The sequence below is a fragment of the Pelecanus crispus genome, chromosome 13, assembly GCF_030463565.1.
Source record: "Pelecanus crispus isolate bPelCri1 chromosome 13, bPelCri1.pri, whole genome shotgun sequence".
Classification (NCBI taxonomy): Eukaryota; Metazoa; Chordata; class Aves; order Pelecaniformes; family Pelecanidae; genus Pelecanus; species Pelecanus crispus.
The window spans coordinates 2,815,024-2,837,496 of record NC_134655.1 but is presented as its reverse complement, the minus strand read 5'-3'; the positions used below and the strand labels follow the sequence as shown (position 1 = coordinate 2,837,496).

At 41.8% G+C, this 22,473-nt stretch overlaps 1 protein-coding gene across 1 annotated transcript; it reads left to right on the top strand.

Moving 5' to 3' along the window:
* The first annotated feature begins 7,388 nt into the window (after positions 1-7,388).
* On the top strand, positions 7,389-22,138 carry RLIM (ring finger protein, LIM domain interacting). Its single transcript, XM_075720547.1, has 4 exons — positions 7,389-7,404; positions 17,545-17,733; positions 18,604-18,687; positions 19,542-22,138. The coding sequence occupies exons 2-4, from the start codon at positions 17,565-17,567 to the stop codon at positions 21,074-21,076; spliced, it is 1,788 nt and encodes a 595-aa protein (XP_075576662.1). The 5' UTR covers positions 7,389-7,404; positions 17,545-17,564; the 3' UTR covers positions 21,077-22,138.
* The last annotated feature ends 335 nt before the right edge of the window (positions 22,139-22,473 follow it).

Sequence of the window (22,473 nt, the reverse complement as noted above, 5' to 3'; positions counted from 1 at the left end):
CACTCAGAACAAACAGATGTGACCGATGTTACAAGAGGTTTCTTTCTACGTTTTATTATTGTTGAGTTGGTGGAGGGCGTGTTTCAAAATCTTTTTGGCCCAAGGGGGAAATACTTGACTTGGATCAGTTCTGGTCAGTTACTGCCTGAACACCGAATCGGGTACAGTGACAAAGCACTCCATCATTACGAAGTCAAGCATCTCAATGGTGGGGTTCTATAAATTGCTACACTCCCTCTTTATCTTACTTATTCTTCTATAGCCTGAATTTTTTGGGTGCAACTGGTTTTACAGCACCTAACTAGGTAGAGACTGACAGTAAATGTCATGAGAGAAATCCTCTGGGCCTTTTCCACAATGCATCACACACATCTATACTACAGAAAGTGGAAATGGATTTTACCCCTTAAAGAGCTATTTGTGTGTTCAAAAAACTACCACGCACTCGGCTGAATACTTTTATCTCTTTTGTTACCTCCAGCAGTGACTACAGACAGCCTGAGGAATTTCTATTTTCCAGTGCATTTACCTAGCATATTCGACAGAACTTTACGCATCCTGCATTTATCACATTCTTTGTATGCAACTTTCTTTCAGAAGCTAAGGAAAAAAAAAAAACCAATTTAAAAAGTAAATAGCAGCCCAGCTTTAAAAGCACAGGTAGCAGGGGGTGCAGTCAAAATTACTGCTGTTACGCTGCCCAGATCTCTAGTTAACAGCCTTTTTAAAGGCCAGAAATACTAATTGGAAAAACGTTATTCTCCTTAGTAGGCCATCTGCAATTATGTTTGCAGCATCAGCTGCAACAATGCACCCAGCAAAAAGACCTCAGCATCGGTATTTTGAGAAACACTAAGTTTCCCCACAGGGATCCGACAGTTCCTTTACGTGCTGCCTTGAGGAACACGGACACATCATGTCCCCAGCAAGCGCCATGCTGACGCTGTGTTCCTGGACACCCACCTTTCGCTGCAGCTTTCTGCGCTCGGCTTTAATCATGGGATGCAGAGGAACCCGCCCGACTATTCTGTGGCACTGGAACGCCGCATAAACAGTGCAAACGCCAGGCGTAGCGTGAGGATTCTCCTTCAAGTAAGCACAGGAGAACAAAATGGAGCTTGTTCAGTCACTCAGACGTGCGCGTTTTCCACATTTTGTTCTGCCTCATTTTCACACAACTTTTGTATTTGTTTCACGTTTCATTCTGAAGCTTTCAAAAATCTGGCGCGTGAATATTGATTTGAAGCGGTTCTGAAGCTATCAAACTATTCATCGCTTCTACCTGGACAAGAGTTGGTTATAACCAAGTGAGGCTGAGCTGCTTTTAAGGACAGGGAAAAATTGGCCATAACTCATGACAAGAAAAGTTACTGAAGAAGAGCAAGTTACTTGGAAACCTTTAAAGCTGTTCCTGACTCTGAGCTGGATAGCTGCGTTATCATACAGACATCTGTTTTAAGAATAATTAGAAGGCAAAAATTCGTTTTCTGGACTACCTAATGAACAGTGCTGCAGCGAGAGAGCAGGCAGGGCCGCCTGCAGATCTTGTAGGTAGCTCTGCTGCTGCTGGGCAGAGAAACGACCCTGAAAGGATGCCACGGCTGAGAACAGCACCAAATCCGGAAAGGATACGAGAACCCGCTCAGAAAACTCCTGTAAATCCACATGGCTTCAGACACAGCTCTGATACTCCTATCCTAAAAATACACTTCGGCCGACAGAACAAAACAGGAAGTCACCAAACCATCTTCCCGGTTTTATATACATGGGATTTAGAGTTTTAAAAGGCACAAATAGTGCCTCTGTTGGTGCCAAGTTCCTACGCATTTCCTATTGTGCTGAGCTGCCATCCTCCTCTCAAGATCCCCCTCCAGAACAAGCTTTGCCAGAAACGGGCGGTCAATTCCACTGCCACCTTTCATCAAACACAGCTTAACGTCCACCACGAGATTTACGCTAGAGATGCAGGTTTAGATTGATAAGACTGAGGTGCTAGAGCGTGTCCAAAGAAGAGCAACGAAGCTGGTGAAGGGTCTGGAGCACAAGTCCTCTGAGGAGCGGCTGAGGGAAATGGGGGTGTTTAGTCTGGAGAAGAGGGGGCTGAGGGGAGACCTTATCGCTCTCTACAACTCCCTGACAGGAGGGTGTAGGGAGGTGGGGGTCGGTCTCCTCTCCCAAGTAACAAGCGATAGGATGAGAGGAAATGGCCTCAAGTTGCACCAGGGGAGGTTTAGATTGGACATTAGGAAAAATTTCTTCACCGAAAGGGTTGTCAAGTGCTGGAACAGGCTGCTCAGGGAAGTGGTTGAGTCCCCATCCCTGGCAGTATTTAAAAGACGTGTAGATGTGGCGCTTAGGGACAGGGTTTAGTGGTGGACTTGGCAGTGTTAGGTTAACACTTGGACTTGATCTTAAAGGTCTTTTCCAACCTAAGCGATTCTATGATTCTGTGATTCTGCCTGCTCCCCAAACGGGCTGGGAATTTAAAAGCTCAGATGCAGAAGGACGGTACCTGAATATGTAAGTTCTCCTGGCAGTACAGCACTGCCAGACAAACAAGACCTAGATCAGAATTCAGCAAATTACTGAACACTATTAAAAATGCCTCTTCAAGGTGCAAAATTCTCCTCCAGCTCTTTAAAACTCTAACATGCCAGACCTGCTGATTTAAAAATAACCAGCTGGAATAACCTCCTGAGATACTGTTTGAATGGAAAATGCTTTGTTGGATAAGACATAAATATGGGCTTCTCTCCCCACCAGAAGAGAAGGGCCCCTCCATCTGCCCGCCTACCGACGGAGAGGGCCTGTCACCAGCGTGGTACAGCAACATAGGCAGAGTACTGAGATGGAGAAAAGAGCAAATTTAGACTGTTGGGAATTGTTAAATCCTTAGGTTTCCTCTCAAGTTTGTTCCAGGCTGCTACATTAGTGTAAACTGGCTTCATTTGCCTGCTCAGTACCTGGCTCTGCTAATACTTTGAGTATATAAGGATTTGAGTTTGTTGGGTCTTTTTTTTTTATTATTTTAGAAGGTTTAGAAGCTCCCAAGAGATTCAGATTTTTCTCACCTCACTGCATTTGGATTATTACTTATCTATATTGTGAATAAATTATTTTAAAATCTTTTTAGGAAAAAAAAAACCCACCAACATTTTTCTCATCTATCACTGCATACCAAATAGCCAGTTTTTAAGACTCTGGGGAATTTAAAGCAAATATATTTACCCTCATTGAAAGAAATGACATTAAACTTACCATGGGAAAATGTTGTAATTCTCCTTCGCTATACGTACATTAGCAAATTGAAAACACTTAAGCATGAATTACACCATGCTTTTGCTATAGATTTTGGATTTTTTTTCCCTACACTGCAAAGTTCTCTATGCAAATATATTTTTCCCTACAAGCTTTTTGAAATATACTGCTCCACTGATCCTATTTTTTTCAAAGCTGTTAAGAAAATACGTGTGCACAGGCCATTAATTGTTATTAATGTCAACTGGATACTGAAATCCACTAAGTCGTTTTGAAAAATCAGAGCTTGTTCTGCAGCTGATCGACCCTGTGAGGGCATTTGCAAATAAACTCCACCAAATCAGACCGAGGGAGGTACTTTTCCTTAGCTGTCTGTCCTGGACCTCAGCTACAAGTTTTTACCACTGAAGTTAAGGCGTGAACCAGCAGAACCCAGCTGCCATCTCTGCACATTTCTGGGTGTTCATCTCTCAGCAAACTGGCAAATATCTGCCTGAAGAGTCTGAACTCAGCCACAGAGGTAAAAAATAACATGTTTTATTCCTCTGTTGCTTGCCATTTGATGATCTTCAAGACTCTTGGTAAGATTTATCAATTAAAAGTATTTTATTGAGGGGAAAAGAAAGAGACAAACAAACAAAATTACATGTCAGGTGTCATAAAATACCGAGAGGCTGTTCCAGGAGCATAAACCGTCACCTTATCCCTCCGTTCAAACAGTAGAATATGCTCCACTGCCCATCTGCTCAATAATCCCTAACATTTTGCTGCTTAGGTTACTGGTGTATAACAAAGCCACTTTTATCCTGCTCTGACCTTGCCTGCTATTCAGAAAAGGTATGGAGAAAATACAGGATTGACTTTCATGCATAAATCACGCTGTCGCAGTCACATCGCCTCCTATTTCTTCCGTTCTTTGAGGTCTGCCATTGGAGCACTCTGATGGATGTCCTGCAGATTTACTAATTGCCAATACTCACACTTCGTGGCTGCCTAACCAATTGTCAGCACAAGGCTTGCCGTGATAAAGTGGATCAATTTTGTGCTGATCATCTGCCCCCTGAATTATCGATGTTTGACAGCGGAATTAATTTTTTGCCTGCTTCAAAGATGTCTACCAAAAAGGAAAGTGTGTAGACACGCTCAGCCACAGGGTCTCTTTCTTCAGGGGATACTGTTTCTCCGACAGGAACCCATCGGAGGTAGGAGCACTGGCTACCTAAAAAGATCTGTTTGTCATGGGTCAGGAACAAGGCAACTTTTCCCAGTGACAAATATTGTGGTTCATTAAAATTGCAGAAGTCCTTCGTGACATTAAATTTACCCTTCCTAATTTTTCTTTTTTTAAAATTTTACTCACATTGAGCAGTCAAACCAGATCTATTAGGTCATGGTTTGGCCCTACAGTAAATCCAACTGTAATGCAGGATCTTTATTGCCACAATGATGCAAAGGACTGGTCTGATTTAAACTCACTCTCCCAACTCCAATTTGCCTTTAAACACACAACAGGTTAACCTTCTGCAAGCAAGTTTTATGCTGGATTAGGTATCACCTCTCCGTCACTCCAACTATATGCTGTATCAAGTATCATCTGTCTTTCTGCAGCTGGAATAAACTTCTGTGCTTTATGTTCTGGTTAACTCAACAAAAATATAGTTGGGAACCTACATCTGCTCCAGATTAAACTGGGACCACTTCAGCTCTCCATTACTAATGATTTTGGTTTCACGGCCTTCAGTTCAGTGAGTTCCTAACCCACTTCCTTTCCTGGTCCCATGCTGTAGCAAGTAAAAGTGATGAGAAATATGCCCTGTACCTGACCCCTCCATTCTTTCTAGCACAAACATTGTAGCTGCCTTTAAGTTCTCAGGTCTGAAGGGGGAAATTTAAACTGTAAATATTTAAAAACATGTCATTTACATTAAAAGTTGGGCTTCTATCTTTCTACCCATTTGGTTCAACAAACTTTAAATGCAACCCACCCCCTAGGAGTAAGATTACCCATTGATGGTAATCTCACTACTATTACAAGAAACTGCCAAAAGGAGAAACAAAGGTGTCTTGTGGACTTCCTGAAACCACATAAATCCTCAGAAATATGTTTTTTTCTCTATGTACAGGGCCTTACTTGAAAATGAAGATGACTTCCTTGGAAATCATCTCTGTTTTCCTTAAAGTCCTTTTCAAGAGAGACTTTTCAGGCAGTACAGTGGGAGCTTTCCAAACTCTGAGGGAATCCCTTCTGTTCTCTACAGGAGACAAGTCTGCAGAGCCTTAACCTTCCTCCCTCCTTAAACTATGCTCAGTATGGCACACCGATACTCAGTATGGCATGAGCCCCCTCGGGTTCAAAACTAAGACAAGGTTTTTTTTTCTCTCCAGGTTCTCTCCTAACAATTTCTTTTCAGCCACAGTTTTCTTCCCACTATGTGTTACCGATTCCTGATTTCACTCCTCTGCCAGAATGCCACGAAGGAGACGAACCGACCCTGGAGGTAACACAGCTGAAATTTATAGGTTCAATGAGAGTGAAAGAACTGCAAAAAAATTTAACCTGAGAATGGGACTTAAGAGAACATGGGAAGTCTGGTGTTCGATTAATTAAGGCTCATATTGGAAAACCAGAGTATCTTAGTTTTTATACAGTGTGACAGTTGTCTTTAATACACAACACCAGGTTAGGCAGCAGAGAAAATCCCAGCGTGAGGCAAGGGGAAATGCTGCCAGTTAGAGGGCGAGAAGAGTGAATGTCCGTGCTGACAGACACCACTCCTCGCTGACAGCTTTTTCCTCAGCCTTTGCAAACGTTGGCCATTGTCAGCCTCGACCGCTGCCCAGCGCACACCATGAAGGAATAGTGTGGGCAGCAGGAGCAGGGAGGCGATCGTCCCCCTGTACTCGGCGCTGGTGAGGCCGCACCTCGAATACTGTGTCCAGTTTTGGGCCCCTCAATACAAGAAGACATTGAGGTGCTGGAGCGTGTCCAGAGAAGGGCAACGAAGCTGGGGAAGGGTCTGGAGCACAGGGCTGATGGGGAGCAGCCGAGGGAGCTGGGGTTCTTTAGCCTGGAGAAGAGGAGGCTGAGGGGAGACCTTATCGCTCTCTACAACTACCTGACAGGAGGGTGTAGTGAGGTGGGTGTTGGTCTCTTCTCCCAAGTAGTTAGCGATAGGACGAGAGGAAATGGGCTCAAGCTGCGCCAGGGAAGGTTTGGATTGGATATTAGGAAAAATTTCTTCTCGGAAAGGGTAGTCAAGCATTGGAACAGGCTGCCCAGAGAGGTGGTGGAGTCACCGTCCCTGGAAGTGTTCAAAAAACAGGCGGACATAACACTTTGGGACATGGTTTAGTGGGCATGGTGGTGTTGGGTTGATGGTTGGACTGATGACCCTAGAGGTCCTTTCCAATCTTAGTGATTCCTAGTTTTTACTTTCATTATAAATGATCCAGCCACCAAGCCAGGAAACACAAAATTGCTACTGTAACCTTATTTGGTTTAGTGGTGGACTTGGTAGTGTACGTTAATGGTTGGACTGGATGATCTTAAAGGTCTTTCCCAACCTAAACGATTCGATGATTCTATGACACGAAATGGCCCCTGCACTGACAGGCCCGGCTCCTTGCAGGGACACAGGCCCTGCTGCTGTGCGCCCTAACGGCACCGCAAGCAGGCACCGCTGAGCCCCGGGGCCCTCCGCATCCCCGCGGGGCAGCAGGAGGCTGCGGGCTGAGGGGTGGCCGTGAAGACCCCCGACACCCCCCCGCCTCCATGCCACCAAGCCACGGCCCTCGGCCTTTGCCCCGCTTCAAAATGGCGGCGCCCCGGGCGCTGGGGCCGCTCTAGGCGCGCGGTCCTCCACGACCGTCTCGTTGGTCCGCGCTCCCCCCCCCGCCCCGGAGGGGGTGGCGGCGCCTGCGCAGAGGCGCGTGCGCCTTCACTTCCGTTTGTCGGCGGCCGCTTCCGGGCCCCCGTTCCTTGGTAACAATGGAGCAGAAAATGGCCGCCTGAGAGGGGAGGGAGGGCGACGCTGCGGCTGTTTGGGGACGGACGGAGCGGGGCGAGCCAGGACCGAGCCCGCTGAGGAGCGAGGAGAGCAGCGGACCGAGAGCTGGGGAGGCAGCGGCGGGCGGCGGCGGCGGGCGGTGAGTATTGAGACCGGAGGCGGACTCTCAAAATGGCCCGGAGAAGGGAGAGGCCCAGGCCCAGGGGAGGCGGCGGCGGCGGCTGCGGCCCCCGCCAGGAGCCGGGGGCGGCTGGGGGCCGCGGGGCACCTCTGCCCCTGCTCTGCGCCCCCGCCGTGCGGTCTGCGCGGTCCCGGGTAGGGCAGGGCGGCTCCTGGCTCCTTGGGGCTCGGGAGGCCGAAACCGCCCCGCGGCAGAGGCGGAGCGGGGTGCCGTGATGGAGCTGGGGGCGGTGATGGCGGTCTGCGCGCGGGTGTGCCCGGGGCACTGCGAGGCTCTCGGCCCCCGTCTCCCCCGGATGGGCCGGGCTCTGTCACCCTGGGGACTTTTCCCCCTTCTCCCGGGGCGTGTGGCAGGGCCTCCCGTCGGAGCCGGGTGAACCTGTTCCTCCATTTGGAGCTGGAGGAGGGTTTGCGCTCCCCCCTCGGGGAGGGCTGCTGGGCCCCTCACCCTCTAGGTATCCGCTTGGGCTGGAGAAGGAATCGAAAGTAGCCCCTTTCTGGAGGGGTGGAGTGGTGGTGGGGATTATAGCCACTATCTTGGGCCTCGCCATACTGTTTATTGCCTACTTAAGGAATTGCAGCTCTTCAGGACCGTGTTTTCAGTCTGTTCTTCCCGTGAGTTGAGACAAGAAGCCCTGTTGTGGGGGACAGGCAAGAGGAACTCTTCGTATCTTGCTGTGTCTGTTGTAAGGGTCTTGATTAGCTTATGACCTGTTAAAACCTGTGATGTTTGCTATTGCTATCCTATTAGTTTCTCTCCAGTTAATCACATCATCTTTGCTCTGTCACCTTAGTTTCCTGTACAAGTTCTTCCTTCCCTTTTTAATACTGCTTGTTGACATTTAAGGTTTCTGTTTACTGCGTTTCAAAACCATTGTCAAGTCAAACTAGATATATGTATTGCCTTATCTTCAGTGATCCGCTTTAATGGAGGAGCAATATCAGACAGTGTATATATAATGTATCTGTTAACGTTTGTTATGTGTATTGATTTTCGTGTGTAGTAGAAGGAGCCTACAAAAGGTTCTACAGCAAAAAATACGGATTTTTTTTTTATAATAGTTTTGTTTGTTTCGCTGTTTTTCAGGAAGATAGAGTCTTTACACAGAGAAGCTTGTAAACAAGAATTCAAACTCGATTGTACCCAGTAGTACCATCACACATCTGATTTGTTTTCCCTGTCTATATTGGCAGTACTGGTTAATTTCAAGCTGTAAATCGTTGTCAAAATGCTAAAGAAGCTCTGACACCAATTTGTCCCTGAATTTTAATTGCAGCAACTTGTCAAGTCTTTTTAAAAAAATAAACAGTTGGCTGCTTCTTGTACAGTTAATTATCTTAATTGAGAGTCAGATGCTTAGTTTTGTTGTAGTGGTCAGCTAGCACTTAAACTGACTGTATTCTCTCTACAGGTTTACCATTTTGGATTTAAAAGAATTAGAGCTTGGAATTATGTCTTGCCTGCTCCTGACAAGGGAAAACACACCACACATTATAAAATTAAGGACTTCTTGTTATGCTAGACCACTAAAGCTTAACAGCTACAGTGTTCTCTTCATCAGCAGTCTGACTACATAAATGTTTGTCACTGAAATAACCACACCAGCATTTTTCAAGCATGTAGTGGTTGTCATCTGTATCATATTTATTTTCCATATTACTGAATTCATAGACATGCCAAGATGTACTGTACTGGAAAACAGTGTTACAAGTGTCTGGTCTCCACTATGTGTGTGTCTTTTTTTTTTTTTTTTTTTTTTTTTGGTACTGGTATTTTTAGGGGAATGGATAATGTGGTCCTTAAATGGAAATGTTTTCAAAACACCTATATATTAATATACCTGCCTAGCTTGTTTCTTTATTCCTCTTCCCTATGGGAATGTATCAAAATAAATTCCTTGATCTTAGTAGAATGCTTCTAGTTGCAGTGGAGGTGGTCTACTTTTTTTTTTACAGCTATAGCATAATGTTATGATTTTGTATACTTGAGTCTAAAGATAGCATTGAAGTCCAATTCAACATAGTTTAATACATTACTAGGCAGTTCCAATTTTGTTTGTAGAGAACTCGGTTTCCATGTATTAAAACATTTGAATCCAAAAAAGATTTTTGGGTATTTATCCAAGTTTTTGTGACTTAATCTCAGTCTTGATGAAAACTTATCAACTCTTGAGCTTGCAAAAATTAATCTTGAAGGGATAAAACCAAACGTGAACACCTCTGTCTTCAAGATATTTTTATGACAGTCTTGTGCATCTCAAAAACAATACTTCTAAACAGCGTAGCAGTGTAATAACTTAGAGTCAGGACCTTTGCATGGTGAGTAGGGATAGCCAGAAGCATCACAGAGACTCCGTTTTGCTTTTGTACAGGTTCCTGGCTGCAGCTAAGGTCATGAGAAACACACAGTCCTGTGTCTCCTTCCAACTGTTCAGGTTTATATTAATGAGGTACTTGTTAGTAACTTTTTGCTGATGTGCAGTGGTGAAGCTCGGCTTTTTACTCGAGGTCTGCAGACTTGTATGATCTCATAAAACCATCTAATGATAATTGAATATGTAGGAAAAGTTAGTGCACATTTTCTCTTAATTTAGTAACTTAAAAACATTTTGCTTAGAGCACTCTTAATTGCAATATGCAAGATGTATGTGCACGTAGTCTTGTTAAAATGCTTGAGCTTGCCTGCCTTCGTATATCATCAGAAATGGAACTCTTACAGATATCTATTTAAATTCAAATAAATTTTACTTAATTTTATTTTCCACTTCTATATTTGTTAGGCACTAGACATCAACAACAACAAAAATCTATGTGTCAGAGTTCCTGTGTGGGTTATGGTTGTAGTGATTGTCATTGTTTTATTGGCCGTTTACTTTCAGTAGTAGCTGTATTAGCAGCAGTTTTGTGGAGACAGTGAGACTCCGTAGTAAACTGAAAGATGGGGTTTTCTTTTTTAATTGAAATTCAGTGAGTTATGATTGGCTTCGTGCTTTCACTAACCAGGAGTTTTGTTTCTTCAGAAATCAAAACACTACATGAATGTCATCATGTAGTTTCGTGGGTACAACTTCTTTGGATGTCAATCCTGTTTATACTGCTGTCTTTCAGTGTCAGTGCTGGTTACTTGCATGCAGCATTACTTCTTCCTTTGAGCTTCAGAGTGGGCCTTCTGCTTGCTGACCTAGCAGGAAGCTCGCTTCTGGGGCAAAAGAGCATCGTTTCATGAGGCTCCAGTGGTGGAAACTTGCTACACCTTGCATACACAAAGCTTTCTGTTCTGTGATATCGTCTGAATTTGAGGGCAAAAGGCAGTACTATCTTAATTTTATTTTCAACTTTTATGTGAAAAGTGTTGTTTTAGTAAGTCCAGATGATAAAATGTGAAGCTCTGGATTTTGGCAGTTCTTACTGCATTTTATTTTCAGAGCTCCATCTTTGTTCCACGTACTCTCAGTATTCTGGAATTGCTAAGCTTTACCCTTCCGTACAGAAGATAGCATTGGAAAACTGCAATGAGTTTTGTTTCTTTTTTAACTAGAGCTCTTTGAGTTGGGAATTTATACAGTAAGATGGCTACTCTGCCTTAGATACTGTAGGGCTGTTGGAGACTGCTGGGATTCTGTACCCTCATTTCTTCACTTCTTTCTGACTTCTCAGGAATTGATAGTACATCTAAGAGTGTTTCTCTTCTTCATCTCAACAGTTGGTTCTGTTGAAATGTTTTCCTCTCTTCTTTTTTTTTTTTTTTTTTTTATTCTGTGGAATTTTCTGCAACTGTGCTGCAAAAGTATTCATCTGCTTTCTGTTGTTTAAAATGCATGTTCAGTATGACATCTTGTTTTACAGCCTTTGCTTTGAAACATACTGGGGTAGTGAAATAGCTGAATTGATGTTTAACACTCCTTGTTAAGCTGGCATTTAAATTTTATAGCAGTTTACACAGAACACTTCATAGAAGACAAAATTTTCTTCCAGCTTTCCAACAGTGATACATGTTCCATGGTATTTTTTGAGGCAAAGAGGACATAGGGAGTTCTTGAGTGTTTAAAATTTGTGGTAGGTTTAGTAGAAATCTAGTGAGAGCGTAGATCTGTTGTTCACCAGAGTGTCAATAGAAAGTAAGAATAGCAGAGGGGGAAAAAAAGAGTATATCCAAAATTCATGATGCACCTTTGAAAACTAGAAAAGTTTGTTACTTGTTACCATTTCTAAGATGTAGACAAGTGAATTGTACCTATGCTATCAAAGCCTTTGGTGTGATCACAAAAGGAAACTTGTGCACCTGCCCAAAAAGAAGAAAAACCCAAACTTGACATAATGAAGCTCCATGTATAATGAAAATAGATAGCTGATTCATTTTACTGTTTTATGGTATCTTTTTCCTTTAATGATAGGATTCGCTGACAGTCAGTTTTTGCTTCTGCTTTTGAGCTTGCAGACTTGAATGATGAAATATTTAAGATGAAAATATAGTTTCTGCTATGTTTACTTTCTGCTAGTTTTGAGTATTGAGAAATCGGATACTGACTGGCATGGAAACTGTTTTTCAACTTTTAATTCTTCTAGGAAAATCTAGCAGTTGGGAGGTGGGGTGGGTCAGATGAATACTGCACATGAAGTTGTTTCTGTTTGTGCTTAAAGAACCTGGGGTAACAGAACTGCCTGTTCCAGCTGCTGTTCCTGTGTCATTTGAGAAATGGAATTGGAGAGACTGCTGGCTGGGGCTGGTCCTGCCAAGCGGGACGGTATGTTAGAGCTGCTGAAGTCAGAGTTCATGGAAAGCGCTTTGAACAGACAGCTGTGTTGTACTTCTGCTGTAGAGCTAAAATGTCTTTGAGGTATGTTCAGTGAAAGCAGGGGAGGAAAAAATAGTTAATCTGTAGCAACCCAACACAAAAAAATGAGTATTTCTGGCTTCCACTACTGAGTCACTTCTTTAGTAAAAGGGTTTGATAATTTCTGCAGACTGGGAGTAAGCAAGGTGCTCTACCGGTTGAAGTACCTAATTAAGATGAGGTTATGAATCATAAATGAGAAATTAGGCTTCTGCAGAGCACATCTATGAAACACTTATTCATATTGCCATCATCTCTTTTGTTTATATAAAGGTATTAATTATGTTGCTGGGATGTGAGGTAATTCAGGAAATGTTCCTAACATACAGGGCGCTACATATTCTCATGTAACGCTGAAATACGGGTAGCACCTAGATGGGGGGCATTTTAGAGGAAATTTTTGTTGCACAACTAGCTCATGAGCATCTGAGTTGTTTCTGCAGTTGAATTCAGTGCCTTTCTCCTGCCAAAATTTGGGACTTGCCCCATAAATCTAATGGAGATTCTAACTTTAAGGTATAGCTTTTTCTTTTAACCCTGCAAATGAGTGATTTCTGAGTTTGTCGTATCTTCTAAGTTTTACCTCGTTAGTTTAACGAGAGTTCTAATGTTTTATGTAATTTTTTTTTTTAATTTAAAAAATCAGGAATGCAGGCTAAGGTAGCGTCTTGGTATTCAATACGGATAACTAATGTCAGGAGATATTACACATTTTTGAAGGAGGAAGAGCTAGTGATTTATCACTGTCCCTTGTGCTCCATTAGTACTTTTTCTGGGAAGAGTTCTGTAGTCCATAAGTGCTAAGCAGTATGGAGATACGCGTTGTTATTGTTGAAGGTAAATGGACAATGCAAGTACTTTATCACTGCTTGCTGTCCCACTAGATTGTTTTTAAGCAGTAGTAAATTCCTGACTGATTGGATTTAGTTTACACACGACTTGGCATAAGGGAAAATGTAAGAATGATAACTTTGCATTGTTGAAGGAATATCTAGTCCTCTTAAATTGTTTCTATCCAAAAGAGCATATTACTTCCTCTTGAATAAAAGAATGTAGCAAACAATACCTTTTGTGGGATTACTGTTTTTGCTCCTGCATCTCTAGCAGCAGTGGAGAAACAGCTAGTCATTTGTGCTCTGAAATCTCTGAGATTGTTGAAGCATAACTGCAGGGAAGATACTTTGCTGACTTGTGGCAGGATGGGAACACCAATTAAGAATTCACTGTAGTTAATGTGTCTGGATATTCAGCTGCTGAAGAATATTTTCCTTCATTTCTTTTTTTTTAAAGGATAAAATTGTTTATTCTAGCTATGATTCTCTTGTTTTGTGCAACCTTTAGGTGATCATCCCCCCGTCGTTTCCCCATAAAGAGAGTTTCGTTGCTGGGTATCTCAGCTGAAGTTGGCACTAATCAACAGCGCTGAACTTCCTGCTCATAGATGTGACCTTCCCCACCCTTTGTCAACTCGGTGCTGACAAGGGAGGACACTAAAGAAGGAAATTCTGAATCTTTTAACTTGGATAAGAACAAGTCTTACTTTGAGTTGAACTAAACCACTGGAAGAAAGAGAAACAGAGTTGAAGTGTACCTGCTTATTAGATAATCAAATGTTGGTTATTTTGTTGTAACTTAATAGTATACCTGTTGGTTTTTCCTCATCAGGTTTCCCTGTGTTACTGTAGTCAGCTTCCTTAAGCCAGTCTTAATTTTCTGCAGTAGATGAGCTGAGAGCAGAATCCTGAATGAGGGACAGGTTTTCAAGTTATTTCTGCAACACTCTACCACGCTGAAACAGGAGTGAGGTGATGTAGTAACTGCCACCGTGGAAATCCTGTTGTACAGCCAGATGGGACCTACGGAGTCATGCTGAGGCAGTAGTAGTCTAAATATTCTAGTAAGTTCAGTCTGGTAACGTAGTGCTCTGCAGTGGTGTGGGAGGTGAAGCTTAAAATGGACAATGTGGACAATGAGCAGAGTGGACAGTGAAGAGCTAGAAAGTAGCAGAAGCCTTGGGGTAGAAATCCTATTTTCCATTTACTGGCTGTAACATCAGAGCTCTAGTTTGAAGACTATCATCCCGTTTGCTGTCAACAGTAAGGTAGGGAGAATGTGTTGATGTTCATTTATGTGTGTGTTTGCCATCTGTATTTCCATCAATGTAAACATCCCATATAGATTCATAGCATTTCTAGGACTTTGAAGCTAAACAGCATGAAATTGGGGTACAGTGGGCCAGTCTAATCTGTTACACTAGCTTCCGATAGGAAAATGCAGCGAGTTTGTCGCTAGTAGAAATTGTCCTAATGTAAATTAAATTCTTAATTCAAGATCCCACCTCTGAGGCTTTTTTCTTAGCAATAGCATCTTTTCAGTCCTGACCAATAGCTGATTTTATGGTTTTGGAGGGAAGATATGAGATGATAGAGGAGAAAAGAGGAGCAAACCTGGAAATAAGTAAGACTGACTTTGACTTGTTCTGAGCATTTCCTAAAGGATCACCTCTCCAAGTGTACATCAGTCTGTTGGTAAAGAAGAGATTATTTTTTTCCCTCCCACTTCACTTGTTTTGACTCTCCTTTTTTCCCCTGACCAAAAAGGGTACCCCTTCATCTTCTGGAATGGGATGGGCAAATGTCTTTGCCTCAAATAGGCATTATATAGCTAAGGTGCCTGCAAGCACTGGAATTGCAGTTAAAAGGAAAATTACAAAGCATAAGCGGTAACCAAATGTCATGCTTTGTATGCGTAGTGCGGTTTTCTTTTTTAAAAGCTGTTGTAGAATTAGTCTAATGCTTACAAATATGTTAATATTGCCATCTTTATGAAAGACATTCTGTGTGTTTTAAAGTCAGTAAATACCAAGGTGGCAGTCATTTGGGGGAAAATACTTTACAAAACTTTATGCCACTCCTGTCCCTTAGCATCTTATTACATTCCCTTATTTTCTTAATCGTATTGTCAACTTTGTTTCATTGGTGTCCTAAAAAAGGGAATGCCGGTTAGAGTTTTGATGTGTATCCCCAGAGAACTAATGCATCTTTCAGGGTTTTATTTTGGATTAAAGTCTCTCATCCTACTTGAGGCTTTATTCAGATGTTTCTTTTAAAAGCAGCTGTCTTTGTATTTCTGGGATCTTCTCTAGAATGAATATGTCTTCAAGTGAAATTACTTGGAGTCATAATTCTGCTACAGAAAGCTTGTAAAAAGTTGTTTTGAGTTTCAAGCAAGCTATGTTCTCATTAGAAATACGTGTCTGAGATTTGAAGGGCATACAGATTTCATAACTGAGCCTAGTCCAAGTTGAACATACCTGCTGAAACCATTGCACAACTTTGACGGTGAATGGGTTCATTTATCGGTGTATTTGACAGCATGTCACATGCAAGTCTTCAGACAAGCCATGCAGTCTTTAGATTGCACCAGAGATTTAGCAATGCAGAGAAGGCTGATGGGCTTGCATGTGAAACAGTAGTAACCCTAGTGTTTGCTGCTGCTTGCTGATAAAAAGGTGCAAATTAAACCTAATTTCTTTGGAAAAATGGTAAAATTCTTTGGCAGAATAATACCAGTAGCCTTGCATACTGCATTACTGAGTGGCAACAAGTAATTTGTGCCTTAATAGGACTAACTTAAAAACAAGTTCTACTGTGTCAGAATTCAAGACAAAGAGGGTTGGAGTAGCTATTTTATAATCTGCCAAGTCTGCGATAATGGGATGTCCTGTCCTGTGGAATTTTCTGCTGTTACACACTGAAGTTGTCAGTGCACTTTAATTTTCACAATAGCAGCTGAAATAAACTACCCCTGGAGATCATGCAGTGCTGCTCTTCTGTGGAGAAGCACTAATGTAAACTGTGGGCAGTCTTGACTTGACAGCTGTGCTGACAAACCAAAAAAAGATGCTTTTTGCACTAGACAGATGTCTAAGTGTTGGAAATCTTCCAGTGAGAAGCAGAAAAGCTTTATTCTTCCAGTATTTTCATGTCACATGAAGTATGGTTTAAATGAAAGGAATGTTTTCTGATGGGGAATGTTATTGCAGAGCTTTTTAGCATGCAGAGGATTAGCTTGCTAATCACCTCTCTGAGTAACTAGATTCTACCAGTTGTACAGGAAAATTCTTGATGTTGTGAATAGCGAGGCGTAGTGATTAAGGAAACTAGTTATTACTTTAACTTCATTTGATATATTTGCATGGCGCAAGTGGTGCCAGAATTTCTCCTGCGTTTGCATGTATTTTGTTATCAATGAATGCCATGTCTGTATTTGATAAATATCATAATTTATCTTTTTTGAGAGACACACATTGTCAAGGATCTCATCCAAATGAAAAGCGATATGAGGAGAAGGTTATATTAAAAAATACACAATATAGAAGACGGCTCTTTATAGCAGAAGTTATACCTGGTATACACTGTGGAGTTTTGTCCTGGAAATTCTAGTCATCAGCATCAGTAATTCAGCAAATGCTGAAACTTGCAGGCAAACTCTTCTCTTGACATAAAACTATAAAGTTGATTTTACAAACCCTTTTCCTTTTTTGAGGAGACTCATAGTCTGGGTTGGGTTTTGGGGTAGTGGTGGTGGTTTTTGGGTTGGTTTTTTTTTTTTTTTTTTTACACATGGTGTTCCATGGCATCTTTTGTCTTTTATATTTGAATTCTTCATCACCCCTTCATTCTGTTAAAATTCACTTGGATGTTAAAGAGGGTGCTTCTCATAGCAGGCAGTAAGTTAGATTGATTTCTGCTTTCCTCACCATAGTGCCAGGCAGGAGGAAGTGATGGACACTTAATCCCATGCTCATTTAGAGCTAGAGGGCATGATCAAGGATGGCTTGCTTATGCCTTGTACTACTACTACTACTACTTTGTGATTTGTGAGGCAGTTGCAGTATTAGGAATATTTTATGCTAAGAAGTGGGTAGTCGTGGACACGTAGTCAACTATGTAAGGATGGACTAAGGGTTACGGATGATACTATTCCATGTGTTCGTACTTGCTGCTTTGTTGAGTAGTTGATAGTGATGGGCATAGATTTTGTTTGTACTTCTTGAAGAGGTTCGTGCTTTGAGAATTACTTCATTTGTGATCCCTGTGGTTATGCAGCTTATCTTAACTGAGGCTTCATTAGCAAACTACTCCCCCCTGCCCCCGCCAAATTTCAGGATAACAATGAAGGACGTAGTACAGGTTAAACATACCTAAATTTCATACTATATTTCAGTATGCTGGATGAAGGATTTATTTTCTCCTTTTCAGGTACTCTTCCACTCATCAAGATGGAAAGCTCAGATTCTAGTGATAAAGGAAATATCGATCAATCAGAAGCACAACGTCAGAGTCAGCTAGATCGGTTAGATCGAGAAGAAGCTTTCTATCACTTTGTAAACAACCTGAGTGAAGAGGACTACAGGCTTATGAGAGATAACAATTTGCTAGGAACACCAGGTAGGTAATGCTTATGTATGTACATCTTACTAGAATTGCTTGTAGGCGATTTGTGTCATTTTCTGTTCTCCTGAAACTGTTTCACCCATTTAGTTTGTGTGCTGCAGTTGTGTTCCATGGTAGGAAGTAGCTTCTTACTAATTTGTGCATACTCAAATTTGAGCGGTCCCCTGAGTAGTGGAGAGGTAGTTAGGATGACATGGATTCATCAAGATACAAAAGTCTAGCATGTACACAACTTGGCGGGAACACCCAGAGTTGACCCAGTTCCAGTTATGGACCCTTAAACATTTTTGATCGAAAAATAATCTCCCTTAAGCATCTGTGTGGAAAATTTTGTGCTGGTGAGGTTAGGGATACTTGTAACTAGGATAAGCAGTCTGGTGTGAGATTCTGCATGGGCATTTTTTTATGTCAGTTTTCAATTGACTTATTACTTTAAATTGACTTTTTATAGGATGATACCTAATTCAAAATAGTTCTAATTTAAAACATGACTTCACCTAATTTAACACCTTCACAAACATGAAAAAAGGTTTATCTTAAATATTTTACTCTGGACAGCCATTTAATTTGGTATAGGATGATGAAAATTGCTGATGTGTTGTAGAGATTGCAGAACCAGAAAGCACATCTGTCTTGAATAGGTTGAAACTGTTGGATCTTTCAGCTTCAGCAAAACTTACTTGGGACAGTCGTGCTGAAGTGTCTGAACTTCCCCTTAGCAACCTGGTTGGCAGTCTCATTATGGCAGGATTTAATTAGAAAAAGAGACAAGCGGTGGCTTGTACCTTCTTTAGAAGCTTTTGATAATGCTTGCCATACATATGATTTGGAAATATTTTTGGAAAATTTTGCTTATTTTCTAAGGTGAAATTACTGAAGAAGAGTTGCTGAGAAGGCTACACCAAGTTAAAGAAGGTCCGCCACAGCAAAACAGTGATGAGAATAGAGGTATATATAGTATTTGTGAAAACTCTTAACTTTAGCACCCCATACGGACCTTAACTAGAGTGCAGGAGTGGAACAAGTTAAGCCTAGGCAGGTGCAAGGTGAGCTTTGTTTCAAAACTAAGTGAACGTTATGTCTGATTATCTGCTGCAGAGGTCAGTTTGGGACAGATTTCACTCATAACGCATCTGTTATTTGCATCAAGATAAAGTTGCATTTAGGTTTCTTTCTTTCCTTTTTTTTTTTTTTTTTTTTTTTTTAATTTAAGATTGCCTTCCTGTCTGCTCCCTTCTGGGATGCTTTTTGGCAGTCCCTCTTTTTTTTTATTCACCATTCTTCCCTTCCAAAGATGCTGTATTGCTTTTGTTATCACCCTTCTATAGAGATTGGTGGAGGATGTTTGGAACTTACTACTGGGGTTCATTCTTTAGTGGGATAGATTTGCTATAAAGCCATTCTTCAAGTGAAGGGTCAGGACAAACTTAGTTCTCTATTTAGCAGTCGATAGATCACTTAATTGTTTGGAAAGGAAAACACAGCATATTGATGTGTTATGACACCTGAAATGTGACTTTCCATTTTACTTATAATAAACAATATGTGTTATTTTGATGACTTGTTTGCTATGTGATGGCTGCAGCCTATCTTATGTACTAGAAAAATGTCCACTCCTGCTCCCTTTAAAGAGCTCCGATAGATAAGAATTGTGATGCTACGTGTGAAACCACAATAGCACTCGATAGGATTAAGCACTTCTAAATTGTCACTTGTTAAACTAAGCAATTATGTTCTTGGAAAAGATCACTCCAAAATTAGCTCAGTACTCTAATTTTGGTAGTTCCCTGTCTTTTTCTCAGGTGCGGAGTCTGCAGAAGATGTTTCAAATGGAGATTCTATAATAGACTGGCTTAATTCAGTCCGACAGACTGGAAACACAACACGAAGCGGGCAACGAGGAAACCAGTCTTGGAGAGCAGTGAGCCGGACTAACCCAAATAGCGGTGACTTCAGATTCAGTTTGGAAATAAATGTCAACCGTAATAATGGGAACACAAATCCAGAAACTGAGAATGAGCCATCTGTAGAGCCTTCCACTGGGGAGGATTTGGAAAACAGCCAAAGTGACTCTGAAATTCCAAGGTCTGAATCGCCATCTGTAAGGCAGCCTGGATCGGAAAGGAGCACTTCGGAGGAGCTGACAACTGAGGAAGCTTCCCCTCCTAGAGGGCAGAGGAGAGCGAGAAGTAGGAGTCCAGAACAGCGGAGAACGCGGGCTAGGACTGATAGAAGTAGGTCACCTATTAATCCAGTGAGCGAGACTCCTCGCAGGTCTCATCACAATACATCATCTCAAACGCTTGACCACTCCTCAGTGAATGAAGCTGAGGGAAGCTCTAGAACTAGGCAGCATGTGACATTAAGGCAGCATGCAGTGGGGACTGAGATGCCAAGTGAAAATGCAGTTCTGTTTTCAACCCCTGAAACAAGACCTGTTCCTCAAGCAGCAGGTTCCTCGGAAGCTAACGGCACCAGCGAGTCCGCAACTCCTGGGCAGAGGCCTCCTACCATAGTACTTGATCTTCAGGTGAGAAGAGTTCGTCCAGGAGAATACCGGCAAAGGGACAGCATAGCCAACAGAACTCGGTCCAGGTCCCAGACACCTAACAACACAGTCACTTACGAAAGCGAACGGGGAGGGTTTAGGCGCACATTTTCACGTTCAGAACGGGCTGGAGTGAGAACTTACGTCAGTACCATTAGGATTCCTATCCGTAGGATCTTAAACACAGGCTTGAGTGAGACTACATCAGTTGCTATTCAGACTATGCTAAGGCAGATAATGACAGGCTTCGGAGAGCTGAGTTACTTCATGTATAGTGATAGTGATGCAGATCCTAGTGGCCCAGCTCCAAATCAGAACGTGGATGCTTCTGAGCCACAGAACGGAGGTGGTGGTACTTCAAGCAATGAAAGTACAGACGTTAGCTCAGGGGAGGTGTATGAAGGTGGTAATGAAGGTGGTTCAACATCTGGTGCCAGACGGGAAGGTCGGAATACAAGGGGATCAGTCACATTTGAAGAAAGTGGTTCTCTACCATTCCTTAGCCTAGCACAATTTTTCCTACTAAACGAAGATGACGATGACCAACCAAGAGGACTCACCAAAGAACAAATTGACAACCTAGCGATGAGGAATTTTGGTGAGAGCGATGCTCTGAAAACCTGTAGCGTGTGTATTACAGAGTACACGGAAGGCAACAAGCTCCGTAAATTGCCTTGTTCGCACGAGTATCATGTCCACTGCATTGATCGCTGGTTATCGGAAAATTCCACTTGTCCCATTTGTCGCAGAGCAGTCCTAGCTTCTGGTAACAGAGAGAGTGTTGTCTAAATGAGATCGGAATTTATGGCCAAGCAGCTAGTGTGATAGTGATGGGCAAAGAAGTCACTTCCTTTATGGCCACTTTTTGAGTGGTACCTCAATGTATAGTAAAGACTTGGAGTGAATCTTCCCTCATGAAAGCATTTTCTCTGAATTCAAGCTTTTAAAATCAGAAAATTTCTTTAATTAGGGTTTTCAAGATCTAGTCAGTTTGGGTGTTAAATTTCACTTGTCCAAAGACATCTACCCACTTAAGAATTTTTTTTTTTTCTTTGTGAAGAGTATTAAGTTCTTTCCCCCACCCAGCCCCTGCCATCCCAGTCTGATAAACATTTTGTCCTCAAGATTGTGCTTATGAGGAGTTCTTTGAGAAGTCATCCCAGCTAAATGTACGTGAGTCGTAGAGGAATTTTTGCAAGAAATCCAACTATCTGAAAAAACAATATGAACTTAATTGCACACTTGAACATACTTTTAATTTTCATACTGGGTTAATATTGGACATGTCTGTAAATAACACTAATGTTAGCCCTTTCCCCATCACTATGGCACGCTGTAGGATGAGCTGTTAGCTTAACTGGGATATTTATCTTGTTGTGGAAATATAAGAATTGCCTATGCTTGTTTAAATAAAAAAAAAATCTGTTTTAAAATTGTAAAGCTTTTTTGTAGAAGCTCAGTACTTTTCCAACGCACTGTTGTACTAACGCATTAAGAATTAAAATTGTTCCATGCTTAGAAATCAAGAATGCTTTTCATACAAAACCCACCACACGGAGAGCAAACTAAATACAAGAGAGCTGCTTTTGTAACTGTGTACCTGTCAAGAGCAGTGCATATCTGTACTATTTATGTGAACAGCTACTGTAATATAAAACCAGTTGAATTAGACATCTTAATTGCATTAAAAAAATGGAAATTAAATGTTATAATTGCAGTGTTTTGGCTCAGTAATGCCACCAAAAAAGATGAGAAAAATTAGAAATTGTTCTAATGGCTGGTTATTTCTTGGTATGGTTGCTAATATGTAATAATACAAACCGGTATGTTCCAGTTCATTCCGTGAGGCTTATGCCCAATTCCTTTATCAGCTTTTACTTTCAGTTTTTGAGGCAACTCTGTGTACTGTTCAGCAGACAGGTATTGACAGGTTTTATTTCTTCCCCACCAGCTTCAACTGTATTAGTAACCTCTGGATCTGTTGAGTGAACATGCCGACATATCCAGCGTTGGGAGCCTGTGACTCAAGTGCCACAGAAAAATACCTTAAGTATTAACTGGAAAACAGATAATTAGTGTGTTAGGTTAAATTTGAAAATGATAATTGATTATGGGAGAACACTTAAATCCTAAGAATAACATTTAAAAAAAACCCAACAAACTCTTTGTACTCCTATTGGACAGAT

Excerpts from the sequence above, each read along its gene's own strand:
- RLIM (XM_075720547.1), top strand. The coding sequence starts at position 17,565 with ATGGAAAGCTCAGATTCTAGTGATAAAGGAAATATCGATCAATCAGAA. Across the intron at positions 17,734-18,603 it reads CAATTTGCTAGGAACACCAG|GTGAAATTACTGAAGAAGAG; the intron begins GTAGGTAATGCT and ends TTATTTTCTAAG. Across the intron at positions 18,688-19,541 it reads AAACAGTGATGAGAATAGAG|GTGCGGAGTCTGCAGAAGAT; the intron begins GTATATATAGTA and ends TCTTTTTCTCAG.